Below are 27922 nucleotides of genomic sequence, written 5' to 3'. Positions count from 1 at the left end.
GTCTTATGTTGATTTAGCCCAAGCAGCCTCTGATGCTGGGACCAAAACTTAATTTTGAAAACAAAGCAAAAAGCGAACGGCTCATTTCCAAAGGACTCTCACATAACAGATGTGTACACAAAGTTTTTTGAGTTTTATTTTCCTCGGGTTGGAGATTCATCTTAACACGCATGCATTTTAAAACAGTAACAGGGTCTCACGCTGTTCCGAGGAGACATTAGACAAGCACAGGGGGTGCTGAAAATTCCTATTTAAAAAATGGAAATTGCAGTGGGAAATGGAGAAGTCACACACATATGGTGGGGTGATAGTTTATCCTGCCCCCCCAAATTGAATCTCTACTTAATTCACATTTTCTTTATTACAATGGTCTGACCTGGTGCTTGGGTGTGCTGAGCGGCACCAGGCCATCCCCCAAAGGTTGTCGGTTCCTGCCTCCTCTGGAAGATGCCTCTCCAGCCTCCAAGGGATCTCAGCACCCTTCAGAGGCGGTCTTCGTAAGTGGCACATCTCAGAGGGAGGCGGGGGCCATGTCGCTGCCCCCTGCAGGTGGCTGGTACCTTTGGGGGCACTTACATGAAAGTTTTCCCTTTGATACCTGTGCTCAGAGTGGACTCCCCCTCCACACATTTCTGCCAGAAAAAGGTGAGATCCCTGGACTTAGAGCCACAGATCTAAGGCATCATCTAAACACTCCAGCCCCTCACGCACAAGTAGCTCAGACGCAGGGGAAAGCTGAGGTTGCTTCTCTCCCAACCTGAACTGGTAAAGAGACAGCTGGGGGGTGGGACTGGCTACTGAGAAAAGCCCTGGGTCTTTGGTCCCCCTCCCCAGAGCCAGGGCAGGCTCTGGCAGACTTCGAAGGGGGTCTCTAGGGCAGGGGTCTGTAGTCCCAGCCCTGAGTACCACCTAGAGCACAGGCGGGAGAAAGAAGTGAAGTAGGAAGAGCTGCCTGTGGTGGGAGTTTAGGGAGCGCCACTGAGAAGAGCCACAGGGGCCACTTGTGGCACCTGCCACAGACCAGTAACCCCTGAGCAAGATGAGGAGAGATGGAGCACTCCAGTCCGTGCTCCCGAACTGCTGGCTCCCCAGCTCCGCCCCGAACCTCACGCCTGGGGCTCAGGGAAGGAGCTCAGACTGGGAGGACGAAACCCCCTGGTTTCAGGAACAAGGGCCTGAGGCCATCTAGTGGTCTCCATGGTGTTTTCAGAGAACCCTTTGCTTTGGCTGGGAAACCAGTTTCTTAGCTGCAGACTCAGAACAAGGGCGGGGTGGGAGAAGCCCTGCCTTGTCAGGTAGTAGTAGAGGGACCGGGAGGTGGGTCTTGCCCTTCGCCACCCCCCACCCAGACCTCACCCTGGCAGCCATGTCCTGTTCTTACACCTTCATTCTGGGGACCCAGAATTACACCAGGCTGCCAAGTTTCACAGCCGCGAAGAGTGAGGTTGAGGGTGGTTACTTCCCTTCAGATCCTTCTACTGCTCAGAAAGGGTATGGTGGGATTTGGGGAAAAAGTGGGGGCAGACAAATCTTGGGGGTCAATTCGCTTTCTCTACATTCAGACTGCAAACCAAATATAGTATCTTCATCATTATAAAAAAAGAGAGAAAGAAAACTTGTATAAACCAAGATAAATAGCTTTTAAACATCTGAATGCCAAAAGAATTAAGAGGGCCAAACCCAAGGCTTTGAAAGGAGCACAAAGACCTTTAAAAAACAAATCTAAAATTGACCAAACTTCAGCTCAAATATTCTGAGCCAATCAACAACACTGTCAGAAACACAAAAGAGCATCTGAAATAGGGTGCTACTCAAAATGTAAACAATGTATAAAAAACCCCCACAAAGACGCAAAACTCAACATTAAAGAAGTTAGACACTGGGTAGCTTGTCTTGAACAGACAGGACTGGGTTACTCATCCGCGTTGGGGCCACATGATCAGCAGACCAAATGCAGGCGGCCGCGCTGCCCCTTTGGAGATGCTGGGCCTATGAGCAGATCCAAATTTTCGTTCTTGATTAGAAGGTGGGGAAATCAAGTCCAAACATTATTCCTATATAATCCCTTCCTAAGTCAGTTCTGTTTTCTCCGAGCCACTTGGTTTCAAGTCCTTCCCCAAGTCATCTCATGGTCTTACTGCTGATGCTCTGAGCTACCTGTGGCTCCTCCATCTGCCTCTTCCAGAAGGGTCCCAGCAGCCCCAGGAGTCCAGAAATACCGTCCCCGTTCCTTCCTGACTGAAGTGCTACAAGTCAGGCCCGGGGACTGTGCTGGTTCCTGCTCCAGAAGCTGAACTTGGCCAGGTTTGGAGGGAGCCACAGGAAACCAATCCATTCATTTAAAATACTGCCACAAACTCTCTTTGCATCTGTGGGACGTCATCACATCTCATCCTAAATCCCCAGTCCCTGGTGAGGGGTTGAGAAGATACAGGGATGTATCTCCCCCAGCGCCAGGCTGTTTTCTCTCCCGCCAGACCACACTGCTCAGATATCACCACAGAATGACCCTCAGTTCAATTCTGAGGCCGGGACAGCCAAGAGGCTCAGACGGTGGGTGGAGCTCCTGAAGGAAGAAGCTGCAGGAAGCCACACCTGAGGAAGCCTGTCGGTGGCGGATGTGCTAAAAGTCTAGGAGGGGCATCAAGGAAAAACAGCCCTGAGGCTGGGCTCAGGTCCGATCCTACCTCAAACCTCCAAACTGGATTTCCTGGGTCACATCCTCAACTGATCCAGAAATAGCCCCAGGCTTGGGTGCCATACTCCACGGCAGGCGGCATTGCTCCTGCTGGCTCCAACGTCCAGGTGGCAAACGTCAGGCACAGGGCGTCAGGTTACCTACATGGTGGCCCGAAGAGGAATCTCTGCAAGGAGCACCCAGGTGCCTGGAGGTGGGCCCCCAGCTGTAAGCTCACCTACAGGTGAGGGTGCCTGGGAGGTCAGAGGGACGTACGTGCATGGGGGCCACGAGCCCTCATCTGATTCTCATCAGCTTCAGCTTCTGGGGTTTCTCCAAGGGAACAAAACCATTCAAGCACAAGAGTCCTCCTTTCTAGTTCTTCTTGACAAAGTGGGAGGCAGGCCTTAAAGAGAAGACATCAGAACTCCAGGGGCCAAGAGAGCGCAGGGGCTTGAGCGATGATCACGAGGTTCTTCGAGAACCCGCCAACCCGCCGTCCAGAGCCCGCAGCAGCCCCCACCCCTCACCATCCCGTGAGGGTGAGTGCGCTGCTCTCCGAGCTCCGTGCTTCTGCTCCGAGATGACTGATGCTGAGCTGGAGTGTCCCAGCAGGAGGGCAGCGTTCGGAGGAAGGGGTCCCTGGGACCCGAGAGGAAAGGTGCAGGGAGTTGTGCACAACACTTCATGAAATTAGAAAGTTAACGCAGCAGGGCTGAGGTGTCTGACCTCCTCTCCTCGGGCGTCAGAGCACTTGGCTCTGAGGGGACCCTCGGCCAGGTCTGCAGGGTGCTCTGTGACGGAGGGGACTCGGCAGGGGTGGGAAGGCAGGTAGGGCATGACATACACCATTATAAATAATAGACCTGGAGCAACAAAACTTCAGAAAAACCCAAATAAGCCCATAGTCACCTCTAGCCCCAAGGTATTTTAAAAGGCTACGAGATACCAAAAAGGAAACCCTGGGTCAGATTGGGGGGGGGAGCAAAGGTAGCAGGGGGTGAGGCTACACCCTGTGAGCACGCACACACAGCACATCCCCTCCCCCTGGAGCCTCACCCAGCGTCACAGGTACAGTCTCACGGCTAAAGCCCTCCCCGCCCCTACTCTGCTCCCACCCCTCCTCCCATGTAGCCCAGATACACCCTCGCCCCGTTCCAACCCCCGGCCCTGCATCTCATCCTCTGGCTCTGGCTGAAGGTAGAAGGTCACTACGTCAGGATGTTGGACATGAACTCATTGAAGCGTTTGGAGTACTGCTCAGGGTTCACAGTCGAGATCTCAGCCCCCGCCTGTAAGACACAGAGGCTGATCAGATCCAGCTCCTCAGCTGTTGTCGGCAGGCTGCACCTGGCAAAGGCCTGGGTATTCAGGAGCCTTGGGACCGGCACTAGAGCTGAGTACAACCCCTCAGACTGGGCAGACCACCTCCAAAAGTGGTGGCTGTGTCTCGGAATTGCCCTGGCCCCTCCTCTGATTCACATCACTAGAGCTTCACCCACTAAAGTGGAGGCAAGCGCTGGGGAGGCAGCAGACAGACTCCGGATCTCTGAGGGAGCCGTGGTCGGGAGAACAGTAGCTTGAAGTCCACGGGGCAGTGGACCTCCGGGGGGCAGAGTGGGCATGTGAATAAAGCTATTGCTGGAGGTCCACAGGATGCACCACGTGCCCAGCAGGTTGGGGAAAGATGCCATTGGGCTGAGTCTCAAGGGCCAGAGGATGAAGGAAAAAACAAGTTGGGCGTACTACCCAGGGGTGGCACATGGGTGGCAGAGAACACCAGGCAACCAGGCAGCGTGCTCTTCCTGTCCCCTGTCCTGGGAGAGGGGGAGGGGGTCTCCCTGAGCAGGGGCCTGAGTCTGAGGGCCCGCCCGCTCGGCCTGGCTGGCGCAGGGAGAACTCACCCCGTGTTTCACTGTTTTGGCAGCATGTGCGGCTTTCTTCTTCGTGTCATAGGGTGTGAGGATGTCAATGATGGCCATGAAGTAGACCTCCTTCTTGGGGGCACCTGGAGGGGAAGCAGCAAGGAGGAAGAGGTGGCAGGGGGAGAGCAGAAAGTGGCTGGGTCCGTGACCCTTCAGACAGAGACCCAGACTGATCCCTATCACTTTGGATCTGAGGGACAAAACGACTACTGGAGTCCTCAGAAGCTTTCCTAGCTCTTCTCTTGGTTGGTTTTCACAGCTCCCGATGGGGAGATGAGAGTATCTGTAAGAGTCTGTCCCTCCCATGAACCAGAGAACCATGCATCAGCCAGGACGAGCAGAAAGGGGACGCAAGGCCTGATGGAGAAGGACCCCCAGGGGCCAGCAGACAGAGCTGTGATGAGGACTCACTACGGGAGCCCAGACGTAGAGAGGCCACAGTCGGCAATCACTGAGGTGGCGGCCCAGATCCCACCGGACATCTACACAACTGGCCGGAGGTGGGCAGGGCCGGCATCGCCTCCCACTTACTTTCATGGCTTTTCATGGCATAAACATCGACAGAGGGATCGAACTCCCCGGGACCGAAGAAGCGAGGAAAGCTGAGGAGGTTGCCGGGGCTGTCGGGGGGTGTGCCGTAGGAGCAGAGCAGGCTGCCGCCCACCCCGTCGTTCTCGCACTCCTCGTCCTCCGCCCGCTCCTCCACCTCCATCTCCTCCTGCTCCGCCCGGTCCACGTCGTGGATGCCCACCAGCAGGCTGTAGTCCATGATCTTCAGCTGGGCCAGAAACTGGGGTGCAGGGGGCACGGGAAGGAGAGAGAGGAAGAGGTTACACGGGACATCCCAGTGGCGTCTGAAAGGGGAGAAAAGCGAATCCTTTCAAATCGGTCCTCCAACTCTGAAGCACGTCAGAGAAGACGACGGCAGAGTCTCTGCCCTCAGGGAGCTCAACGTCGAAAGGCGAAGGCAGCCGCCCCACAAGGGCAGGGAGCCTGCGCGGTGAGGAGCAGGCAGGCGGGTGGGGCTGTGGGAGGAAAGGCGGACTGAGCGTGGCAGGAAGCGGGGACAGCCACACGATCTGGGGCCAAGAGAGGCAACGGCCAGTTTGAGGACAGACATAGGAATGCTTCACTGCACAAGAGGCCAGAGAGATGGACCGACACCGCAGTGCCTGTCAAACCATGACTGTCAAGCCACTGTGAACGCCAAATCCAACTCAGTGGGTGGCACTAGGATTTTTTTAATTATTATTAAGTAGTACAGAACAGAGTTAAAAAATCAAGTACATAACATGAAGTAAAGGTAGATAGTATTTCATTGTGTCTGTGTGTGTTCGGTTGCAAGGTAAAATGTACTTCTAACTGTGGGTAATAGGCAAGGTTTGAAAAACTATACAATTTAGCTTCTTTACTAGTCAGGGTAAAAATGGGGAGAAACAGAAAAGGAAACGCTAAGAATGACAGAGCCAACCAGCATTCTCAACTCTTCCCTCAAGGTCAAAGAGGCTGTGTGCTGCAGGGGGGAATGCTGGGGTCCTCCCCTTGCACTTGTGGCCCCCCCACCCCCGACAAGCCTCAGTTTCTCGTCTACACAATGTCGTTGGGAGCAGCATGGCACCTCGGGTCTGCTGATCTGGGACTCCATGACCTGGAGAAGAACAGAGTGCAGGAATGATACAAGATGGAAATAGCCGGCCAGCATTCCAGCATGGCTAACAGTGACGCCGGAGGCACTGGTCTAAATCCTCTTGGACTAGCCAGCAGCCACCACCAGCCACATGCCAGGCATTCTGCCTTGGCCACAAACAGAGCCTGTGGCACCATGAAACTGCCCAACTGACCACCGTGACTAAGGAACTAGGAGGAAAATTATAATGGGACCAGAGAGGCTCTACACACAGGCCCAGAAAACAACTCAAAGCACAAGAAGCCCCAGTGGCAGGACATCAGCAGAATCTCCTCAGTGGAGAAAGAAAGGCGGGGGCACCGTTGCAAGCTCCTTGGGACAAAGCCTCCTCAAGGCCTAGAGGAGACAGCCCGTGACCACACCCCCTCCCATGCACCGGAGAATACTCACACAGCAACGTGTAAGCGAAAACAAATTCATTAAGAAAACTGCTGTAAATTCTTCTTAGAAGCAAAGTGGGGAGAGAAGCAGGAAGGGAAGGAGGACTGAACAAACTGAACATCAGAATAAAGGCACAAACTCTGCCGTACCCTTCACCATTCCCTGTTCTGCCGTAACAGGGAATGGTTAAGGAAAACCTCCCTGGCAGAAAGAAGCCTGTAAAACCCGCGTTCACGGCAGAATTACTCAGTGAAGCGACTCCAGTGTGACGGTCAGTGTCGTGTGTCACCTGACCGGGCCACCAGGTTCCCAAACGTTCAGTCAAATATCACGGAGTGCGTTTGTGAGGGTACTTATGAATGAGTCAACATCTGAATGGGTAGAGTAGCGCAGACTGCCCTCCCTACCCTGGGCGGGCCTCATCCAATCTACTGAAGGCCCGAAGGGAACAAAAAGGCCGAGCCTCCTGGGAGTAGAAGGAAGCTTCCCCCTCCCACCTGCCTCCGAGCTGGGGCAGCGGTTTTTCCCCTCCCCAGATGCAGACTCTCGCAGCCTCTCTTTCGGGGCATCGGGCCTGCGGGCCTCTGGACTGACACCACGCTGCCAGCTCTGCTGGTCCCCAAACTTGCCAGCTGTAGGTGTTGAGGCTTGTCAGCCTCCGTGATCATGTGAGCCAATTCCTTATAACACACATGTACCTACCTGTCAGTCAACCTATCACTCGATCAATCTGTCTGTCTGTCTGTCTGTCTGTCTGCAGCCTGCAGGTTCTGTCTCTCTGGAGGACCCTAACCAGCCCACCCAAAGTCCCCGGGGGCATGAACGGGCGAACACAACTCGCTCGTGCCGTTGCACACACATGACGGGGAAACACTCAGCCTCAGAGAGGAAGACCGTTCCGACACGTGCCACGTCACGGACCGTCAGATGTTACAGCAAGTGAAAGGAGCCACACACAGAACAAAGACTGCACGATTCCACTCGTGGGAGGCTCCTGGAGGGGTCACTTTCATAGACACGGGGACTGCCGGGGCCAGGGAGCTGGGGGATGGGCGTTGATGTTGAACGGGTACAGAGTTTTAGTCTGGGACCAAGACGTTCTGGAGGTGGATGGTGGGGATGGTGGACAGCAGTGTGGATATGCTTAATGGCACTGAAATGTACACCTAAAAAGGTTGAGAAAGAAAGCATTTTTAAGAACTTTATAGGGTTTGGTTTCAATGAGCAGGCTCCCACTGTATTTAAGCAGAAGGAGACACTGAGTCACCAGGTGGCCCAGCTGTCACATTCACTACTGAACCCCGTCTGAGCAGAGGAGCTCCCCCGCCGAAGGTGGAAGGTCAGCGGAGGACTCGGGCCAGTGAGAGGCACGGCTGGCGGGTCTCACCGCTGGTTTCCTGCTGCCCGGTGGGAAGCAGGGTGGGAACCACTGAAAGGAAGCCTGAGGGAGTCTGCGGAGGAGCTGGAGCAGGTGAGGAAAGCTGACACACTGTCCCCACACGAGACGTTCACCCGCACCACTGCTGGAATCACCACCTTCCTTTCGTCCACTACTCTCGGGAAGCAGTGACTTCAGTTTTTCTTAAAGAGGCTCCTGCTCTGCAGAAAAGGGGTCCAGCTCAACTAAGCTGAAAACGAGGTTAGTAGGTACCTCTACGTCCCGTTTCAGTTTTTCCAGGAAGTTCTTTTTACTCTCCTCTCCCACGTGCAACTTCTGCCCTTCGTTGAGGAAGTCATTGTCTTTGAATGTTGGCAAGTCCTTGGCCTGGGAGAACAAGAGCGGTGTCAGCGGGGTGGACTGACCGCTCCCCCAAGGACCCCTGCTGGAGACCGTCGTATAGAAAGGGGCAGGGTCTTCAGAGCACAGGTGATCAACCTTCCTGATCAGCAGCTCGGCTCAGGGGGCTGCAGACCCAGGCTCTGGGTCAGCGGGGGTGGCAGATGTGTGGCGCATGCCCAACGTGAGGGCTGACCAAAGCTCGCCCTCCTGCTGGGCCTGGACCACCTCAGGCTGCACCTGACATGGACACCGCTGACCTCCAGGACTATGAAGAATCCGCAAGGCCAGGGGTAAAAGGCTGAAGGCTAAGGCCAAGGCGGAGGCTAGGCAGGTGCCCGGTGACACAGAGCTCTGACAGGCTGCACGCCTGGAAAGTGGGCTGGGGGCTGTGAGGGAGGAAGGAGCGGGGTGGCCGACAGGAGACTGCATTCCGAGCGACCCGTCCCACCCTGCAAGAGCAGCAGCCCCAGCATACCTTCTCCTTGTCACTTGCTTCTCTGGCAACAGTAGAACCCTGAAAGGACAAGAGCCATCAGGAGATGTCCGGCTGAGGTGAACTCCACCGCACCAGTGGAAGGTGGGAAAATGCACCAGTCTGGGCAGAGGCAGCAGGTGAACTGCGGCAGGCTGGTTAGAGCCCAGGATTGGCCAGGAGGCAGCGACTTGTTCACTCCCCGTCACAGACTGTTCACAGAGCTTCGACTACACATAAGGTGAGTGTTCAGGAAACAGGACTGTGCCCAGAGACTCAGTCCCGGGGGAACATTCCTTCTGACAGGGAAGACAGGCATTAAGCACTAGTTACAAAATTAATTAATCCATTAATCGCAATGGTGCTAAGTGGTGTGGGAGAGGAGACAGGATGACACTGAGAGCTGGGAGGAGAGGCCCGGGGTAGAGACGGACACCGGCCGAGGCCTGCTTCCCGGAACAAGTGACGTTTGAGCTGAGCTCAGAAGGGTGAGTAGGAAGTAATTAGGTGGGGGGTGCAGGTAGAAAATGGGCAGGAAGGGAGACAACGCCAGGCAGCCCCGGTGGGATCTGGGGACGAGGAGAGCGCAAGCACTGCAGGGACGGACAGGACACGGGTGTGGCTGCAGCAGACACAGGGACGGCGGCGTGAGGCGACTGTGAAGCCAGGAAGTGAGGTTCCAGAAAGCGCAGCACTGGGGTTCCCAGGCACAAGTGTGTTCTTTTCCGTGCCTGGAAACGCATCTGTGCCGTCAGTCCGTGGGGCCTGGACAGAGGCCAGAGGGCACGCACGTGTCTGAACAGCCTGTCCCGTGCTGCTGCCCTTCCTGAGCATGTCCCACTGACAGGAGTTGAAGAACGTAAATATGGCACATTGGGGGCTTAAATACCCTCCTGTCACTGTCGCCTGAACTTCAAGCAGCCTTTGCCCCACAAGAATTAGGCCTAGCAACTCGAGTCACCTGTCCACGCCATGCATTCTGGCTCTCCCATTACGTGGCCGTGGGAGTCGTGGCCCTTCTGAGCCTCGGGGGCAGAGCAGCCACACAGCTGGGAACAGAGCCTCTTACCTTGAGGTCGTACTTGCGGTGCACAGTGAGCCGATGGCTGAACACATTCCTGGTGACCACCATGTAGGTTTCCACCCCATCCACGGTCAGGCGGTACATGCCCAAGAACTGGGGCAAAAGGGTGTTGCCATGGCACTCCACGATGAACTGCAAAGGGAGGGAGGCAGGTTAAGGAGCAGAGGAAGGTGCTGGGACGGACGGGGTCTCCCCGGCGAAAACACTCCCTGCCTGGGATTCCAGACTGGGTTCTGTGAAGTCACAGGGTTGCTCAGACTAACAACAGGCAACTGCCTGCCCGGCCCCCCCCCCCACCAACTAGCATAACAGCGCCAGAGGCTGGGCAGGCACCGCAGGGCCCTGCGGTCTCATCTTTGTGGGATTCCACTGTAGGAAAATCACTGATCTAGGCCTTCAGCGCCCGTGGCCTCAAATAGGAAAGCCACGGGCAAAGAGGGGCTGCGGAGGCCGGAGTGTGATCGGGCTGTCCGAGAAGACAGCATGGCTCCAGACCGAGAGCCCCTGCCCACACCCTGCCCTGCCTGGGGTTTTTCTGCTGCAATGCCCAGGAGGCCAGAAGGCCGCCTCACTGCCTCTCAGACGCCCCAGAGAGAAGCCCGTTTTCTCTGAAGGCCCAAGCGGGCTGGGGACAGGCACTCAGATATGCCACGGCATTGCCCAACCTTCTCACGGACAAACTCCAGATGAGTGGGGAGTCAGCACGGAGGGAAAGAGCCCCGCGGAGCCGACAGGACCTCCTTTAGAAGACACGAGGCAGCTGCCAGAGGGTGAAAACTTCCCAAGTCTGGCAAGAAACAGCTGTTCAGCTGCGTCTGAGTCAGTAACACGCCTTCGTGTCTCCTCTTAAATTGCTTCCAAGGGGCATTTCTCCTCCCAGAAACACGGTACCAGGGAGGGCGCCGTGCTTCTATCGGCAGCTACCTGCCCCTACCAGAGGACCACCCTCTCTCCAAGACGCTCCCCCAGGGCCCCTACTGTCCAGGCTCGGGACTCACCGTACCTGGTGGTACTTCTTTAAGATGTTGTGCATCTCAGCCACATCCTCACTTGACACAGTCTTGATGACAAAGCGCCGGTCGTAGGTGGTGAGGAAGCGTGTGCCACATCGGCCCTGGCTGTCACTGTTGATGGGGGCGCTGCGTGTCACCGAGTTCTGACGGACCGAGACAAAACAGAGCCAGTCCAACTTGCAGGCTGAGTCTTCTATTACGGGCCAGACTGCTCTGAAGCCGGCACCGCTGAGACGGATGGGACCTCGCCCACCCCTTTTCTCATGGGAAGTTTCTCCTAAAAGTCCTCCTTCGGAGTGACGATGGTTGTTCCCAGTCCCCGACTGGGCTGGGAAGAGGGGCCCTGTGAAACAGCACCTCTCATCCCCAGCCCAGATAGCCACCTCAGACGTCCGGGAACTGGGTCCCAGGCCTGCCACTCACATGCGATAGGACCCTCGGGGGAGCCACCCCACTCCTCCACTCCTGAGTCCCCTCACCTGGAACTCGAGGAGGCAGACTGAGATGATTTCCCAGTCTCCTGGGTGACAAAGACAAAGCTTAAGAAATGGTCCAGAAGTCCAGCATGAAGAGGCGATGGACACAGTCAGCCCCTTGCCCTGGACACACCCCGAGGCCAGAGAACCCTCCCCCAGGCAGAAGACTGGTCGTCACCCCTCTGCCCAGCACCGCTCGCTCCCTGCTCGTCGGTGTAGGGCCGTGAGGCAGCTCCGAGGAGCTTCTCTGGCTCTGTTCCTGCTCAAGACCCCACGCCCACTGGGATCAGGGAGCAGCAGAAGCCCCTGGAGAGAGAAGGGGAAGGTGCGAGCCAACCCGAGGGATGTGTGCATCAAGCGGATGCCAGGAGAAGCCCTTTGGGAGGCGAGATAGGGAGGGACATCCCATCTGTCCCTCTTCCCAAGAAAACACATGGCAATCTGCTCACAGAATTGTCTCCTCTCTAAACTTCTTGTCTCTTACCTAGGGGCGGACTCTTAACCTTCACCTAACGCCTCCTCATGAGGAGCACCACCTTCGTGGAGGAGACTAAAGTCTGAGGTGGTGAGCAGCCCCCAAGACAGAGTGTCCCCAGTCTGGAAATGCTGAGTGGACTACGTGACAGAGGCGCTCACTCTCCCGGCCTGGCCCTTCTGCCAGGGAGACTTCAAGGCCTCCAGCCCGGCGGGAAGTCTAGTCCTCCCCCTGCCTCATCTTCAGGCAGCCTTCTCTGACCCCCCTCAACCACGGGTAGTCCAAGAGCTTGGAGTCCCTCCCTGCACACCGTCCTCCCTGTCCCAATTTCGGTCTTGGGCACAGCCATGTGCCCACCAGGCCATCAGAGAAACCAGACGCTGCGACGAGGCGGTCAGATGGCCAACGGGAGGGGAAGGCGCCACAGAGGAAGGAGGTCTGAGCAGGTTACTGGGGTGGCAACGACAGCAAGAAGTTTACAGAAAGTCCCAGGCCCCAAGCAGGTCACGATTCCATTTAGGATTTGGTTCTGACGGAAGGGGTCACCGGGACCTCCCAGTACCTCTGAGACATTCCAGACGGCCCAAGTCCCCCTCACAGCCTCTCGCCCTCCTCTTCAGGACACACATCTTTGCAGGAGGCCTTCCGGAGTGGAGGAGTGGGGCTGGGGGGAGGCTCACCCCATCTGCTCATCGTGAACTACTCTGGGGAAGGCCTCCTGGGAGTGGGGTGGAGGAATTAGTGTTTTATAAGCCTGGGGCACCTACTGTCGATCTCACTAGGCTGTACACCCCACCTCCCCCCACACCACAGGCAATGGAAAGTCAGCTCTATTTCCTCCTGCTACAGAAGTGAAGTGGGAGATTCCCCCACCTTCACCACCAGGCTGTCCGTCGAGGGAAGAAGGTCCAGGGAAGGTGTGAGGCGGGGAAGTAACAGACTGTAAACGAGACTATGATGTCCCTGATACCGGGACTGATTCCTCCCAACGGGACAAGGTCCTCTATGACATTATCACCCCCCAAAGGGGGCCATTTGCCTGCCATACCTGGCCCCCTCCCAACACCAGGACAGGGGATAAGTTTAGGGGGTGGTACTCATACCTGGCAAGAGGTTACACTACCCTTGAAGTCTTCCTTTTCTAATCTGTCTTATCTGCTTTAAGAGGCCTCATCTCTCGCTGGCAACAATTCTCTCTCTTTTAAGTCAAACTACGAAGGAGGAGGGTTCTTCCGCCTAGACTGGGAACGTCAGACCGTAGTGAAACATCTTCCATACGCCCCTCCCTCCCTCTCTTCTCCAGCCCCGGCGCGGCAGCCTGAGTCTGGGAGGCGTCATAAGGAGCACCGAGGCCCTCACCCTCCACGGGCCCACCACCATGGAAGGAAAGACTGCCTGGGCCGGACAGAAATGTAACAGGAGGACACAGCACAAGAACAGTGGACACTTTTTCTCCACTTGTCCTGTGGCTGCCCATCCCCACTCCACTTGCCGAGCCCTCTGATTTCGCAAGGACGCCAGTACCTGGTAATCCTGATCGTCAATCCCAAACCTTTCCCGAAGATTTCGGAACACCATGGGGCAGTACTCCTTAAACTTAAAGCGGCTGGGGAGGTTCTCCCTAGGGAAAAGCAGAGACATATCTCTGTGAACGTCCTCTTGCCCATCTTAGTTCTCCCAGCAGAACGCTCCAAGAGCGGTCCACAGATCACGGGGACTGAGCAATCTGCAGCACTCTCATGAAGTTTCTAGGACCCAGAAATTCGGGACGTGAGTCTGGAAAAGTTCGTTTTTAAACACTCCAGGGGATTCTGAGCCTATAAAAGCTAGAAAACTTTGCATACCTTGTGTTTACTTCATAAAAATTAATCTAGCTGTACACTTATAATCTGTGCACGTTTTTTGGAGTGCATGTTACCTTTCAATAACATTTCCATTAAAGGAAACAAACCTTACCCGCCAGGAGGTAAGGCTGAGTGCAGACCCTACCCCACAAGCACTGCACTTACTCCGGCTGGTCCAGCTGCTGTGGAGTGACCACCAGTCTGACTGCTAGAGGGAGAGGCCTTTCTCCTGCGAGAGCCCCTCTCCTCTGGGCGTGTCCCTATCAAAACGCCCCGGTTATGTGCAGCAAGCGGCCTCCTTGGCTTCCACTGGGATGGAGAAGGAATGCACTCTAAGTTGGGATCCATCCTCTCACGGAGCCTGTTTGCTGGCACCGGTCCCCACCCCACCCACTCGGCAGTCACCCCGCCGGCTCCCAGGAGGGGAGAGAAGCCCCGAAGTGGTGCCTCCTCCAAAGCTTCCCTGTTGGCAACAGTCACCCTGCTTGGGAGCTCCCTTTCAGAAGAAATGTGTCCCTCTGACTCCTCCAGGACGACAGACTTCAAAGAAATCAAAAGCAGTGGCTTTCATGAGTCAAACTGGCCAACCACCATTTTAAGTCTTATTGAAGAAGTTATAAATAAATAAATAAATAAATAAATAAATAAATAAATAGCAGGAGCTTCTCCTGAAGGCAGACTAGTCTGCCTTATTGTACCCCGTCCTCTAGTATCACAGAGCTGTGTTTGATAACTGGCACATAAACAGTCACTGCAAGGACGAAAGGCATAAAGAAGGATAAAATAAGATAAGAGATTGGATGCTCTGCTTTAGACCAAGATGTTAAGATGATGGAACTTCACCAGAGGTTACGGACCCGAAAATGGGCAGTGGTACAAGGCCCAGTCCCAGGGCCCTGACCTTTGGGACAGAACAACATTCTTTCCTGCCTCCCGGTGGAGGGCTGGTTGCCTCTCCTTGTTCAGGTGGTGTGACATTGTGATGTACCGATAACAAACCAGCCCTGGCTGCTGTGGCTCAGTGGACTGAGCGCTGGCCTGCCAACTAAAGGGTCACCAGTTCAATTCCCAGTCAGGGCACATGCCTGGGTTGCAGGCCAGGTCCCCAGTAGGGGGCACTCGAGAGCCAACCACACACTGATGTTTCTCTCTCTCCCTCCCTTCCCCTTTTTAAAAAAAATCAATAAATATGTTTTAAAGTATAAACCATATTTTACTGTGTATAATGTGTTCCCATATATAATGCACACCCACATCTTTGGCCCAAACTTTCAAGAGAAAGAAATCTTTTGTTTTAATTTTTTAATTCAATTATTTACTTATTTATATTTAGAAACAAAACCAATTATTGTATTCCAGGGTATATAATACCCTGGATACAGATATTGTTATTGATTTCTAGAGTTACACTTTTAATGCATAAGCATAAATAAAAGAATTAAAAACATTTATAAAGATAGGGAATTAGTACCAACCATGTACAACGCGCACCCTTATTTCTCCCTCAAAAATTTGGGCAAAAAAATGCACTTCGTACATGGCAAAATATGGTATTTGGTTTTCATTCCTGTTTCTGACACAGGGCTCCTCAAACCTTTGCAATGTTTTAAGTGATAAGAGCAATATAGGTGCCTTTTGTTATTCATAACGAGCCCCTTTCAACCACACCTGAGTTTATTTTAGTGAGGTGGCTTCTGGAAAGCCTCTAAGGATGAGTGCGGTTACCAGGGCAACCAACCAGGACTACAGGGTTGGAATTTTCAGGCAGGGGAGAGTGGCTGGAGGTTGAATCCTTCCCCAAAGGCCAATTATTTAATTAATCGTGCCTTCATAATGAAGCCTGAATAAAAATCCAAAAGGACTTGGTTCAGAAGCTTCCAGGTTGGTGAACATGTGGAGGGGGGCACATGGAGAAAGCATCGAAAACTCCACACCCTTTCCCCGCACCTTGCCCTGTGTATCTCTTCCGTCTGGCTGTTCTTGAGTTGTAATCTTTAATTCTAAACAGTAATCTAGTAAGTAAACTGTTCTTCTGTGTTCAGTGAGCCAGTGGAACAAATTAATTGAATCCGAGGGGGAGGGTTGTGGGAACCTCCAATCTGTACAGAAGCACAATCTGGCCAGAAGCACAGGTGACAACCTAGACTTATGACTGGCATCTGAGGTGGGGAGGCAGCGGTTTTGTGGGACCGAACTCTAAATTCATGAGGCCTAACTTGAACTGCAGGACAGCCAGCTGGTGTCCGACAGAGTGTCAGTAATGTGAGAGCAGAGGAGAAACACAGGGGAGTTTTTCTTCTGTACCGGTGGCCACTTAGCAAGCAGCAGCTATGAAGACAGCCTCTCAAATAAAACGTCACTACTATGGCAGAGAGAGGTCACTAAGGGCATTTTCAAATCAAGCTTCGCCTCCCAGCTAACAGACTGAGGTTAGTGGGGTGACAGAGCCCAGCTGGTGAGGTGGTGGGGACTGTGGAACAATGGAGAGTGGAACCAGGATTCAAATGCAGAAAGGAAAAGAGTGTGAGCAGCAAACAGTCCGTGGGGTGACCCACAGTGGCATAGAAATCAAGGCCTCCGCATGGCTTAGAGCAGGCCCCAAACTGCTAGGTGAGACGGCTGCTTCACTGAAGCTGGAGACAACCTTCAGACCCCAGTGTCAATCCAAGGAGCCACAGTGAACAAATGCAGGAAGGGTGACTTTGGACAGCACCCTCGGGCACCATGCTCAGCCTCTGGTTCACACACCAGCAGAAGGGGAAAGAACTTGGCTGCGTCCCAGGCCAGGATCACGCCCAGCAGCTTCTTGCCTCAGACTAAGATCAAGATCAAGATGGGGCCACTGCCGTCAGCCTCACACCAGACACCTCCACTCCCGACCAGCTCACCTCTCCCCACACTGGCCCTCGATGAATCACCCAGGACTGGGCCACGTGCCCCGAGGGCAGCGGAGACAGGCTGATACCAGAGTGAGATGACCAGACAAGCGGGGAGAGAGGCACACAATGAACGCATTTTTCCAGCCAGTTGTGGGCTCTGTGATCCAGGTGTCGCTGTCACACCCTGCCAGGGGCCGGCTTGGCCTGCCTTTCACCTGGCCCTTCACAAGGTTTCAGAAGCTCTCTGCCCTGAGGGAAAAGTCTGCCCACAAATCCTACTCAAATAGGCAACTTACTTATTGAAGAGGTGATTGTCCACCTTGATCTTGCTGTATGCTTTGAAGTCATCTGGCATTAGCATAACAGGGACAGGGACATTGCTCAACTCATTGATCTGCAAAGCAAGGGGAAAGTGAGGTTCTCAGCAAGGAGGCCACCTGCCTCGGAGAGATGTTACAATGTGGATGCCACCATCTCACCAAAACACAAGTCTGCAGACTCCCCCCTGGTCATATTTCTGCTCTTCTCTTCAAATAAGTTCCCAACCTCATTTCCACCTACTGAAATTCTCCCCACCCGATATGGTCCAGCTCAAAAGGCACCTCCTCCATGAAGCTTTCCATGACTCTAGACCACACGTTCTTTCCCATCTTAGAATGCCTGGTGTATCCACCACCTCTTGGCCACCTGACAGCCTCCCTCCTGGTTGCTAATGCTCATAAGCCGCATGAGCCCGCTCGGCTATAACCCAGACAAGGTCATATTAGCGATCTCTGGGGGCTCCACAGGGCTTGCCCCATGACAGGTGCACACGGCAGGAAGTAGATAAACATTTGGCAAATGCAATGATAAATGAGTGAATGTCACCCAACCTACGTGAGTCCTGAGGCCTTTGAGCACACTGTGGGTCACTCAAGGAATCAGCTTAGGGCAGGAAAAGGGCTGGGTGTATAACTCTGATCTCCAACGTAAAGGGGTTAAATTTAAAGTGAGCAGAGGAGGTAGACATCTGGCCCCTGGCTCACACTTCGTCTCCTAATTAAAGCACAGCCAGTTTCTAAAGCTGTGTCCTGCCTCATGCTGACCTGGCGGAGAAGGGGCAGGGTGCTTGGCCCCCACTGCAAACAAACGTCCTTGTCTTTCATCCCCCTTCAGGGAGCCGAAGCCTGGACAGGGAGCTGGCTTCCCATTGGTGCAGAACTGAGAGGGCAAATCCAGTGCTTCCCCATTCCCAGCTTGCCAATTAGTGGGCTAATTAGCCACAGATGTCCTCTCCCATCTCGGCAGAGTATTTGACGTTTGACCCTCAGCACAGTCGCCACTAATGCATTCAGGATTTACAGAGGAAACCTCAGTCCTGACTTAATGGATAGGGAGGGGGGAGAGCACAGCCTTGGGTCTCCCAGATACTTTCCCTGGAAATCCTGTTATCTCAGCAAGGCCCCATGTGGCAGTGAGCGAATAACCTAGAGTCATTAGGGCTCCTCCAGAAGCATAAATGAGGGGAAATAGCACTTAATTTGCTGCCTCGTTTATGTTCCAAACCTTTTTTATTTAGAAATACCAGAAGGTGGAGGAAGTTCAAGTTTATGCAGTAACTGGGCTGAGGAATGGTGCCTGCCTGGAGTTGGTGAAAAACCCAACTGGCACGTGGGGGAACGAAGGGAGGCACAGCGGTGTGTGGGCAGGAGGAGGGGCAGCAGGGCAGTGCTGCAGGCTGGCAGTGGGGAAGAGACTCAACGCCAAGCTGCTGGGGAACACGGACTGGCACGGGCACAAGGGTGTATGCGGTGTGATTCCATTTACGTGAAATTCTAGAACAGGAATCTACGGTGAGAGAAATCCAATGAGGGGTTGCCTGGGTTGGGAATGGAGGAGAGCAGAGTGTAAAGGAACATGAGGCACAATTCTGGGGTGATGGAAAAGTTCTCTATGTTGTTTGAGTGATGAGTTAATTACATGGGTAGATATACATTTGTGGAAACTCATCAAACTGAATACTGAAAATTTTTAGCATCCAGGTCTATGATGCCTGCCCCTGGCTAAAGGGACACACACACACACACACACACACACACACACACACTCTGCCACGCCAGTTCCCTCTCCGAGGAGCTGCTCACAAGGGAACCTTCTCATGAAGTGTGTGCCTATGAAGGAAGCCATTCCACTTCCTGGCTTTTCTGCCAACAGACACAATTCATGGTAGCTGTCCCACTTCCTTTTTCCTGGCACTGGAAATTAAGCTTGGCTCTGAGAGTTAAAGAAGTTCATGGCTCTTACGCAATGCTGCCTTTTCTAGCTCATATCATGCTAGAAAGAATGTCCCATTGGCTCAAAGAGCATGGTTTTACACCAAAATGTTCCAGTATGTGCTACTAATGGATTCTGGGTTAGTCTAATATCCCAGTTTGGTACCAAGGCCAGGACTTGACACAGGAGAACCAGAACAAACCGCAACATTTGCTTGAGAGAACACAACTGCCCCTTAGCCAGGATGAAACGGTCTAACAGGAGCTATTCAGGAATGCTCTATTCATTAGTCCTCCGTGTAACTCTTAGTGCAGCACAGTTTGGCTATTAAGTTGGTCAGGCTTCAGCTCTCACTGCATCTCTATTCTTGACTATACGACCTAATAGCAAGAAATTCCTACGTGGGATAAAGTATCGGCGAACAGTCCATACATATGAACTATGCAGACCCGTCCCTCATTCCCACTGGACCGCACGCAGATGATTCACTCTAGGTTTAGCTGTACCTTTTTTTTTCGTTGTGCTAAATTTCAAATCCCCAGAGAGTGCTATTCAATTTCAACTGAACAAGCACTTACCGAAATACCTATTACATGCTTCGCTTCATGATAGGGAAGCGGGGGCGCGCAGTGGGGGAACGCTGTGACATTGTGCACACAGAAGGTGGAGGCTTGGCCTCTTACCGGGGAGCCGAGACAAACCCGTGATGCAGTGAAACTGGAATCACGTAGAATACCAGTCAGAGAACAGGGGGCAGGCGTCGAGAACAGGTGATGTTCAGAAGAGGGTGAGGTTGGTGTGGTCAGAGTCAGACTCCCGGCCTCACTCATCAGTCTAGAGACAGAGCACCTCATGCCCCTCCAGCTACTGCCAAGAGCACTTGACTCTGGAGGAATCTACAATATCACGTTACATCCCTGGGTAAAAGTCTTCCATGGCTCCTCATCAGCCGCAGGGTCAAGTTTTAGCTCCTAACCCTCACATTCAAGGTTTTTCCTGATTGGACTCAGACTCTGCCAAATTTCTATTCAGTTCACTTCTAGTCACTGTACTGAGGGCCTTACTATATGCCGAGACTGTGCCAGATGCTGGGGCTACAGCAAATGAAAAGGCATGTTTCTGTTTAGCTGGGAAGACAGACAACTAATAACTAAACGTCCCAAGTACTACAGAGTTTGAATAAAGGGAAACGGAAAAGCAGATGAAGAAACGATTGATTCTGACCGGGCAGGAGTGAGAACTGGTGGAGTGGGAATCACAGAGAAAGGCCGAGTTCTCAAACAATGAGGGGCTCCAGCCTGTACTTACAGGAATCCCAGGCCGTGCGAACAGTCAGGACCAAGACTCAGAGCTGTGAAGGTATATTCCCATTCTAGGTAGTGGGGGAGGGGGTCTACAGGCAGCAGGATCCGGCAGAAGAACTAAGTGGAAGGACTACTAACCGGTAGTCACAAAACAGCCACGGGGATGAAAAGTACAGCATAGGGAATGCGGTCAGTAACACTGCAATAACTGTATGGTTCCAGGTGGGGACTGGAAATATCACAGGGACCCCTTTGTAAAGCATATGATTGCCTAACCACTATACTGTACGCCTGAAACTTATACAAAATAATACTGAATGTAAAATGCAATTGAAAAATAGAATAAAAAAAGAGGAGAGAAATTACTACAGGAAATACAGGTGAAGGGTCTAGCATATTATCGATGAATAAATAACAACTGCTGCTACTTACTGAACGCCTGTCAGTGGCCACTGCTTTATATTATTACATAGTATATATCATAATATCAAATATATTCTGTTCTCAGCTATTATTTCTCTATTTAATAGTCCCATAAGGGCCCTGGCCAGGTAGTGCAGTTGGTTAGAGCATTGTTCCAATACACCAAGGCTGCAGGTTTGATCCCCAGTCAGGGCGCATATTACAAGAATCAACCACTGAATGCATAAATGAGTAGAACAAAAAATGGTTTCTCTTTCTCTAGACAGCAATAAATATTCTTTAAAGACTCACATAAGGTATTATTAATTTGGTTGTGCAAAAGGGGTTCAGGGTACCTGGCCTGAGGTCACACAGAGGACAAACGCAGAGTCAGGATTCGCACCCGGGTCTGCCTGGTGCCAAACCCGGGCTCCTTCCCCGGTGCTGTGCAGGCCTTCCTACGGACACCACCTCGACGAAGGCGGTGCCTTCCTTTCCCTGCCTCCAGCCTAATAAACTTCAGGGACAGCGATGTGCTCATTTTATAGAAAAGGAAAATGAAACTCGGAAAGAAAAATCACTACTCAAAAGCTATATTAATAATATGGGGCCCTGGCTGGCGCAGCTCAGTGGACTGAGCACGGGCCTGCGAACCAGAGGATCGCGGTTTGATTCCCAGTCAGGGCACATTCCTGGGTTGCTGGGCAGTTCCCAGCAGGGGACACACAAGAGGCAATCATACATTGATATTTCTCTCCCTCTCTCCTTCCCTTCCCCTCTAAAGATAAATAAATAAATAAAATATTTAAAAAAATAATATGGGGCAGAGCCTGGATTTGAACTTAGGTTTGTCCACTATATGATAAATTTGGACTCAACTATGCAGGCAATGGGAAGTCCTCTCAGGTTCAAGTCCGGGAATTCACATAATCAGATGGGTGATACAATACAGTAGTTCTGAAACCAAAATCAAGTGAGGATTAAAAAGGGCAAAGCTAATGAGCAGTAAGACCATTGATGGGACATTACAACAGTTCAGGTGACAGCAAGAATAAATAAAGGAATAAAGCTCAGAGACTCATCCAAGATCTGGGTAAATGACACCTTCTCTGCAAGAGCTACCTTGTCTCCCCTAGGTTGAATTCATTACTCACTCCTCTGTGCACCTTTATATTCTAAATACCATGTTCATTTGGGTAACAATTATTCCTGTACGTGTTCCATTTCTGTACAAGGCTGTGAACCCCTACAAAGGAAGAGACTCTTACTCACGTCTAGTTCCTAGCATGGCTGGCACACAGCCGCTGCACGACAGATCGCTGGGTGGAGGGGTGGATGGCTACAAAAAGGGAACTGAAGGATGGCTAAGATCAGGGTGAAAAGGTACAAAAAGGTACAGCAAAGCTGGTGTGACCATGCCAAAGGGTCACGGTCCAGAGGGCGGGAAGGAAGATTAACGTTAGCTACTGAGAATACACCAGACTGTGAAGACTTTGGTGCCAGGCAGAGGGGAATAAACTTTATTCAGTAGACAAAGGGGAGTGAGCAACTGTAAGTTTTGAAGCAAGAAAGGTCATGGCTAAAGCAATGTATCAGGAAGGACATGCCTTTCCTTCACTATCTATCACATCTCTGGGCCAACCTCTTTCACCTTCAGCAGAAGTGCACTTGTGAAATGCAAATTCATTTGAATGTCACGCCAAGTACAACGTATTAGGATGGTAAGTTTATCTCACATCAGAGAAATGGTTTTTGAGTTATCCACACGATGGACTACACGAACCATCAGCATGAATAATGAGGAGGTCAACCAAGCTGAAGGAGGAACAACTTAAAAGCAGAGCGTTCACTCTATGCTGATCCTACTGGAGATAAAAATTCAGGCACCGGTTCCAGTCTGGTGAATTTCTGAGTGCAAAGGCTCCCACTTCCCTGTGTGACCTTCACTGTTCCCCAGGAGGCAGGAGCTGAACCACAGGTTTCCCGACATGTCCCAGGGTTCCGGGGGTGACTCAGCAGTGGGCTGGCCGCCACTGCCAATCATTCGCTCACTACCTGCCACCATCAGAAAACATATTGGGAACTGCACTCTCAGGACCCAGGAGCCTCAACAAGACCTGAAACTCCAGAGAGAGAAAGGCAGGAACAAGAGAGCCACGAGGGCCCTCCAACAAATTCACCCTTTTTTAGGCCTTGGTTTTTCTTCTCCTCTTATTGAATACACGGTTCTCTGTGAAGTGGGGAGGCCTGCTAAAGGACAGATTCATCCAAAGCACTCACTAGAGCAGAAATACGTACTAAAGATTCTTAAAGAAGCAGGGCAAGAGAGAAAGGCAGGTAAAGGAGATGCTGCGTCTGCACTAAGCAAAGACAACGCATGAACAGAATGAGGGTGTGACGTGGGAGAGAAGTGAGCAGACTTAAGAATGAATCTGTTCCTCACGCTATACACAAAAATTAACAAAATGGATCGCAAACCTAAAATAAGAGTTAAAACTATAAGAGTTTTTCTTAGAAGGAAATGTAGGAAAAGATCGCCATGACCTTGGGTTAGGCAAAGCCTTCTTAGATATGACACCAAAAGGACAAGCCAGCAAAGAAAACAGAAGTTAGACTTTACCAAAATTAAGAACTTCAGCTTCAAGAGAAAACATCAAGAAAGTGAAAAGATAACCCCCAAAATGGGATAAAATATTTGCAAATTATGTATCTGATAAGGAAACTTGTATCCAGAATATATAAAGTACTTTTGCAACTCAATAATAAAAAGGCAAATAACCCAATTAAAAGATGCGAAATGTTTTTTAAAAAATGGGCAAAGGGTCTTTTTTATTTTTTGCCATGGATCTTAACAGACGTTTCTCCAATGAAAATATATGGGGCATCGAGGTTCGATTCCCAGTCAGGGTACATGTCTAGGTTGCAGACCAGTTCCCTACAGGCCAGTTCCCAGCAGGGGACTCACAAAAGGCAACCATACATTGATGTTTCTCTCTCTCTCTCCTTCCCTTCCCCTCTAAAGATAAATAAATAAAATCTTAAAAAAAAAAAAAGAAAAGAAAATATATGGGGCCAATAAGCACATGAAAAAAACGCTCAACTTCACTAGTTACCAGGGAAACACAAATTGAAATCACAATGGGATAACATTTCACACCCACTCAGATGGCTACAATAAACAAAGACGGACAATGAACAAAGTGTTGGCAAGGGCAAGAAACCGGAACCCCCCATCCACTGCTGGTGGAAATATAAAATGGTGCAGCCACTTTGAAGAACAAGGCTGGTAGCTTCCCAAATGGTTAAACCTAGACAGTTAACCATCAGCGGCTCCTATTCCTTCTGATCCCCGGGGTGGGGCTCCACCCACACCTGGTTCTTAAAAGGGCCAACAGGTAATCAAGCTGGATCTGTCTCTTCTGGTCTCCATGCCTCACCCCTCTCCAAGGCTATCTCTTCCCTAACTACAGACCCTTTGAACAGCTTTTCATCCATTAAAACACTGGTTTCTTCTCTTTACTAGTTCTCCTCTGACAGATCCAAAGCCTTCTCCCTGTTTCCTACAACGGTCTTCCTCCACCACGTCCATCAGCCCAGGGCTGTGTCCCTGTCCACAAGGGCAGCTCACACGACCACACGGAACTCAAAGGCCTCACTTTTCCCACCTAGAAGTAAATTAATCACTTCGTGAGAGTAATTAATTTGACTGCAGATAAAGACATATCCATCCTTCCTATCTCACGCATCATCAGCCACAGACCATCATGGCCTAAATGCCTAACTGGGTGAGAAACGAAAGAATCAAAGAAAAGTGACATCTGAAACCTCCAGCTGCCAAACACTGCAACCAAGAGCCTCGGAGGTAAGGCGATCTCCAAGAAAGTCTGTCCATCCGCTGAGAACCATGTGACCCTGACGACCCCCTGGAGAATCTGGAGATCTTATACTCTTCTTCTGCGGAGATGCCTCCATTTCCCAAATGGGGACCTTTAAGTCCTGGACTTACTGCAGCCTGAGTTGGAGCAATAGAACTTGGGACTAACTGACCCCCTGAAGCTCAGCCGTCCAGGGCAACGAGGCCTAGAACCTTTCCCCTGAGGTGCTTGCTCAAGATGCCCAGAGGCAGGGCCCTTGTTCATAGTCAATGCCTTTTCAGTTAGCCTTCAAAGTTTCTTACAGATAGCAAAGAAAGAGGGTGACTGCCTAGTCCAACAGAGAGGGAACCACAGATACCTAACCCATCTGCCACTCAGAGGCTTTCACCTGGTGCTCCCATTTGAGCAGACTGATTACCTGCCTATCAGAAAACCAGGCACCATGCACACTCCCATGGACTGGCATGTGCGGGCACATACACTTGTGCATACATTCAGGTTCTCTGACAAGACTGTAATTCCCAACTCTCCTGGCACTGGGCTGAGAGATAGGACAAGGAACAGGAGGCAAAGAAAATGAAACCTGTCCCTTAAGCATGACCGCCTACCAGCAGAGTCCACAGTGCTGGACAATGATCTGCACCTTTTGGTGAGACCACAGGCAAGCTAATTGTCTACTTGAGGCCTCCATTTCTTTGTGTATGAAATAAAGGACCCAAGCTCCTCTCTGCCTAGCTGTAATGTCCCTAACTCTGGGCTCTCTACCAGTTCTCTGCACAGACAGGATGCTTTCTAATGAGAAGCAGGCAGTAGAACAAAATCAAGGACTGATTTCTAGGCAGGGACACAGGGTTCACATTTTGGTAACCCGGATTCCCTTGCAATGTTGTCATGACCCCTGAGGCAGTAGGAAGCAGAAAGAACAAACTGCTGGACTATCGGCTAGAAGCAGCTCCCAGAGGTCTGGGCATTAAACCAGTGGTACTGCCTACCCTGGCCAGGACACACACACCCCAGGACTGAAAACAGTATCCTGTCCAAGACCAAGAAACCAACAAAGACCTTGCCATACACAAGTGCTTCTCTGTATTAGATGCAAAGATCTAAAACCCTCACTCAGACTATGGTTTATCAATCGCCAACCAAAGATTCCTTTATCAAAGCAAAGTCTTACTGGCCCCGGCACCCTCCATCCTCCTTTGGTCTTAAGGGTAATTTCAAGGACTCAGAAAAGTCTGGGGGACTAATGAGCTGAAAACCACAGGAAATCCAGGCCATTAGCTTCATCTTCCTCATTCCAAACTTTTAGTTGGTGAGGTCGGTTGTTTCTAGTCCTTTTACTTCCTCTGCTCGTTCCTGGTGTAGGGAATCACAATGAGATGGTCAGAAGGCAAGGAGCAAGTGGTCAGAAAAAGAAGACCCTAAACAAACAGGACATAGAGGAAGGCCTCCAGCACAAACACTGGGCTGGGCTCCAACTTCCTGACAGGGACTGTTGGACAATCTCAGAGCACCCCAACCATCCAGGGGACCTCTCTGGTCCTAACCACCATCCATTACCACACCCTTCAAGACTATACAATAGAAAGCTAAATAAATGAGAAGTCAAAGTCTTTGCCATGAGCACCACAGGAGAACGCAGGAAGAGATTTCTACTATTAACAGTTCTTCTAATCAGGCCTCTCCTCTCAAATGGTCACATTCTCTCTTCTCCCCAACCCAGGAAGACCCTGGTAAAGTGTCTGTGGTTCAAGGAAGCCTGTGCTTCTCCAGTTGATACATCTTGTTCAAGAAGAAAAAAGGAAACCCGGGAAGGATTTCCATAGTCGGGGGAAAGGAGGCCTGGAGGATGGGAAACTTTGAGCAGCCACACCAACCAAATGACCAGAAATAGAGGGACAGTCAAGCTGGCCAATGCCACTTGCCCTGTCAACTGGACAGTGAGCGGGCAGCGGGTTGTAAGGGACAAGGGGAAAAACACATGCACAAACAGGGTGAGGTGAGAACAGAGGGAGAGGAGATGAAGGTGATGCCATCGCACCCAGGCCTTTCCTCTGCGTTCCAGGGGCGGCCCGAAACGAGCATACCAGACGCAGGAAGCCAGAGGGGCTAGAGAAAAGGGGGGCGGCGACGGCATACCACGGAGATACCAGGCCTCTGGTGGCGCGCGGGGAGTGCACATCCAACCCGAACGGAGTGCAAGGGTGGGGTGGGCGTGCAAGTGCCTTGGCGTAGGGTTGCAGCGGTCACTGGCAGGGCCCACGGGGCGAAGGCGGGGGGCGGGGCGTGGGAGCGCACGGGGAAGCTGGTTACCGTGTGGTTCACCCCCCACATCAGGACGCTGAGGATCGGCTCGCTGGCTCGGAATAGCTTCACTTTCTGGCACACGAAATGCTTCTTCTTGGTCTTGGTCTTGCTGGCGCTGAGCGGCGCCACCGCCACCGCCGTGGTGCTGGTGCAGTTGGACGACATGCCCGGGGCGGCGGCGGCGGCGAGAGGGGGGGAGGCCGAGACGGCACACAAGCCAGCGGCCCCAGGCCTCCCCGGGACCGATCCCCACCCCCGCTCCCTCACCACGCCATGGTCGCGCCCGTCCCGTTACCTCCCCACCCCACCCCGGTGGTTCCGTCCGCACCACGCTCCGCCCACTCCACCCCGCCCCACGGGAGCTTGCGGTTTGCTCTGCACTCCGCCCCTGGGCGGTGCAGCGCTTTTGCTGTCTCCAGGCCCTCTCCTCCCTGCTGGGGTGGTACCGCCCGTCCCGGGGAGGCAGCGGCCACTCCACCCGCCCCTCCTCCCCGGGTCTGACAGAGACCGAGCAGGCCTACACGCGCCTCACAGCCCTGCGCCCAAGCAAGGAGGGGAGAAGGGCTGGGTGGGTCTCGCTGTCTACCGCAGAAGAGGGTCCCTCTCTGGGCCCCCAAAGCCAGGGTTTGGCTCTTTCCTGCAACCTGACGTGCCAAGATGGCGGCACCACCACCGCTTGGGAGGGGAGAAGGGGCGGGAAATGTGAGGGTGGGATGTACCATTCCCACCCCGAGGGAGAGAGGAGGAACACAGCCAAGGGAAAAGGAAGTCCTGCCGGGAAAACCAAGGAACGCCCCCTCGCCCCACCCAAGCGTGGATCTTCCCACTCCCCTGGGTTTAGGGCAATGCTCCACCCGCGGGGCACGCCCCTTTTCCCCAGGGCCAATGAGAGGAGGCTGCCGGGAACCTTGGGTTTTATGAATGGGTTCCGCACCCACCCACCTGCTGCGGGCCGCCTCCTGCCAAAGGGTCAAGAGACCGCTGGCACCTTAAGGCACCTGTCCCACAGCAGAGGCAAAATCGTCTTATTCTCTGGCTCACTTCATGAAATCCTTGAGTAAACTGCCCACTCTTTGTAAGCATAATTA

At 52.5% G+C, this 27922-nt stretch overlaps 1 protein-coding gene across 3 annotated transcripts; it reads right to left on the bottom strand.

The window, feature by feature from the left end:
* Positions 1-112: 112 nt before the first annotated feature.
* On the bottom strand, positions 113-27129 carry PIP4K2B (phosphatidylinositol-5-phosphate 4-kinase type 2 beta). Of its 3 annotated transcripts, none has more exons than XM_037140627.2 (10): positions 26841-27128; positions 16990-17087; positions 13495-13591; positions 11010-11162; positions 9992-10138; positions 8926-8964; positions 8322-8435; positions 5134-5392; positions 4582-4685; positions 113-3969 (listed from the first exon to the last, which is right to left on the bottom strand). In XM_037140627.2, exons 1-10 carry the CDS (start codon positions 26997-26999, stop codon positions 3889-3891), a joined length of 1251 nt encoding a protein of 416 aa, XP_036996522.1. In that variant the 5' UTR covers positions 27000-27128; the 3' UTR covers positions 113-3888. The 3 variants fall into 3 exon arrangements, with proteins under 3 accessions (XP_036996522.1, XP_036996524.1, XP_036996523.1); XM_037140629.2 differs by lacking the exon at positions 26841-27128 and adding an exon at positions 26667-26764; XM_037140628.2 differs by lacking the exons at positions 13495-13591; positions 16990-17087 and having other exon boundaries at positions 26841-27129.
* Positions 27130-27922: the final 793 nt, after the last annotated feature.

The sequence above is a fragment of the Artibeus jamaicensis genome, unplaced genomic scaffold (assembly GCF_021234435.1).
Source record: "Artibeus jamaicensis isolate MK-2021 breed Jamaican fruit bat unplaced genomic scaffold, CSHL_Jam_final contig_1998, whole genome shotgun sequence".
In the NCBI taxonomy this organism is placed as follows: Eukaryota; Metazoa; Chordata; class Mammalia; order Chiroptera; family Phyllostomidae; genus Artibeus; species Artibeus jamaicensis.
Note: the sequence above shows the minus strand (reverse complement) of the source record. Positions and strands in the feature narration are given on the sequence as shown.

Coding starts and splice junctions, on each gene's coding strand:
- PIP4K2B (XM_037140627.2), bottom strand. CDS start 26,999: ATGTCGTCCAACTGCACCAGCACCACGGCGGTGGCGGTGGCGCCGCTC. Junction 11,163..13,494: donor TTGACGATCAGGATTACCAG/GTACTGGCGTCC, acceptor TCGGTCCGTCAG/AACTCGGTGACACGCAGCGC. Junction 8,436..8,925: donor AAGCAAGTGACAAGGAGAAG/GTATGCTGGGGC, acceptor TTGTTCTCCCAG/GCCAAGGACTTGCCAACATT.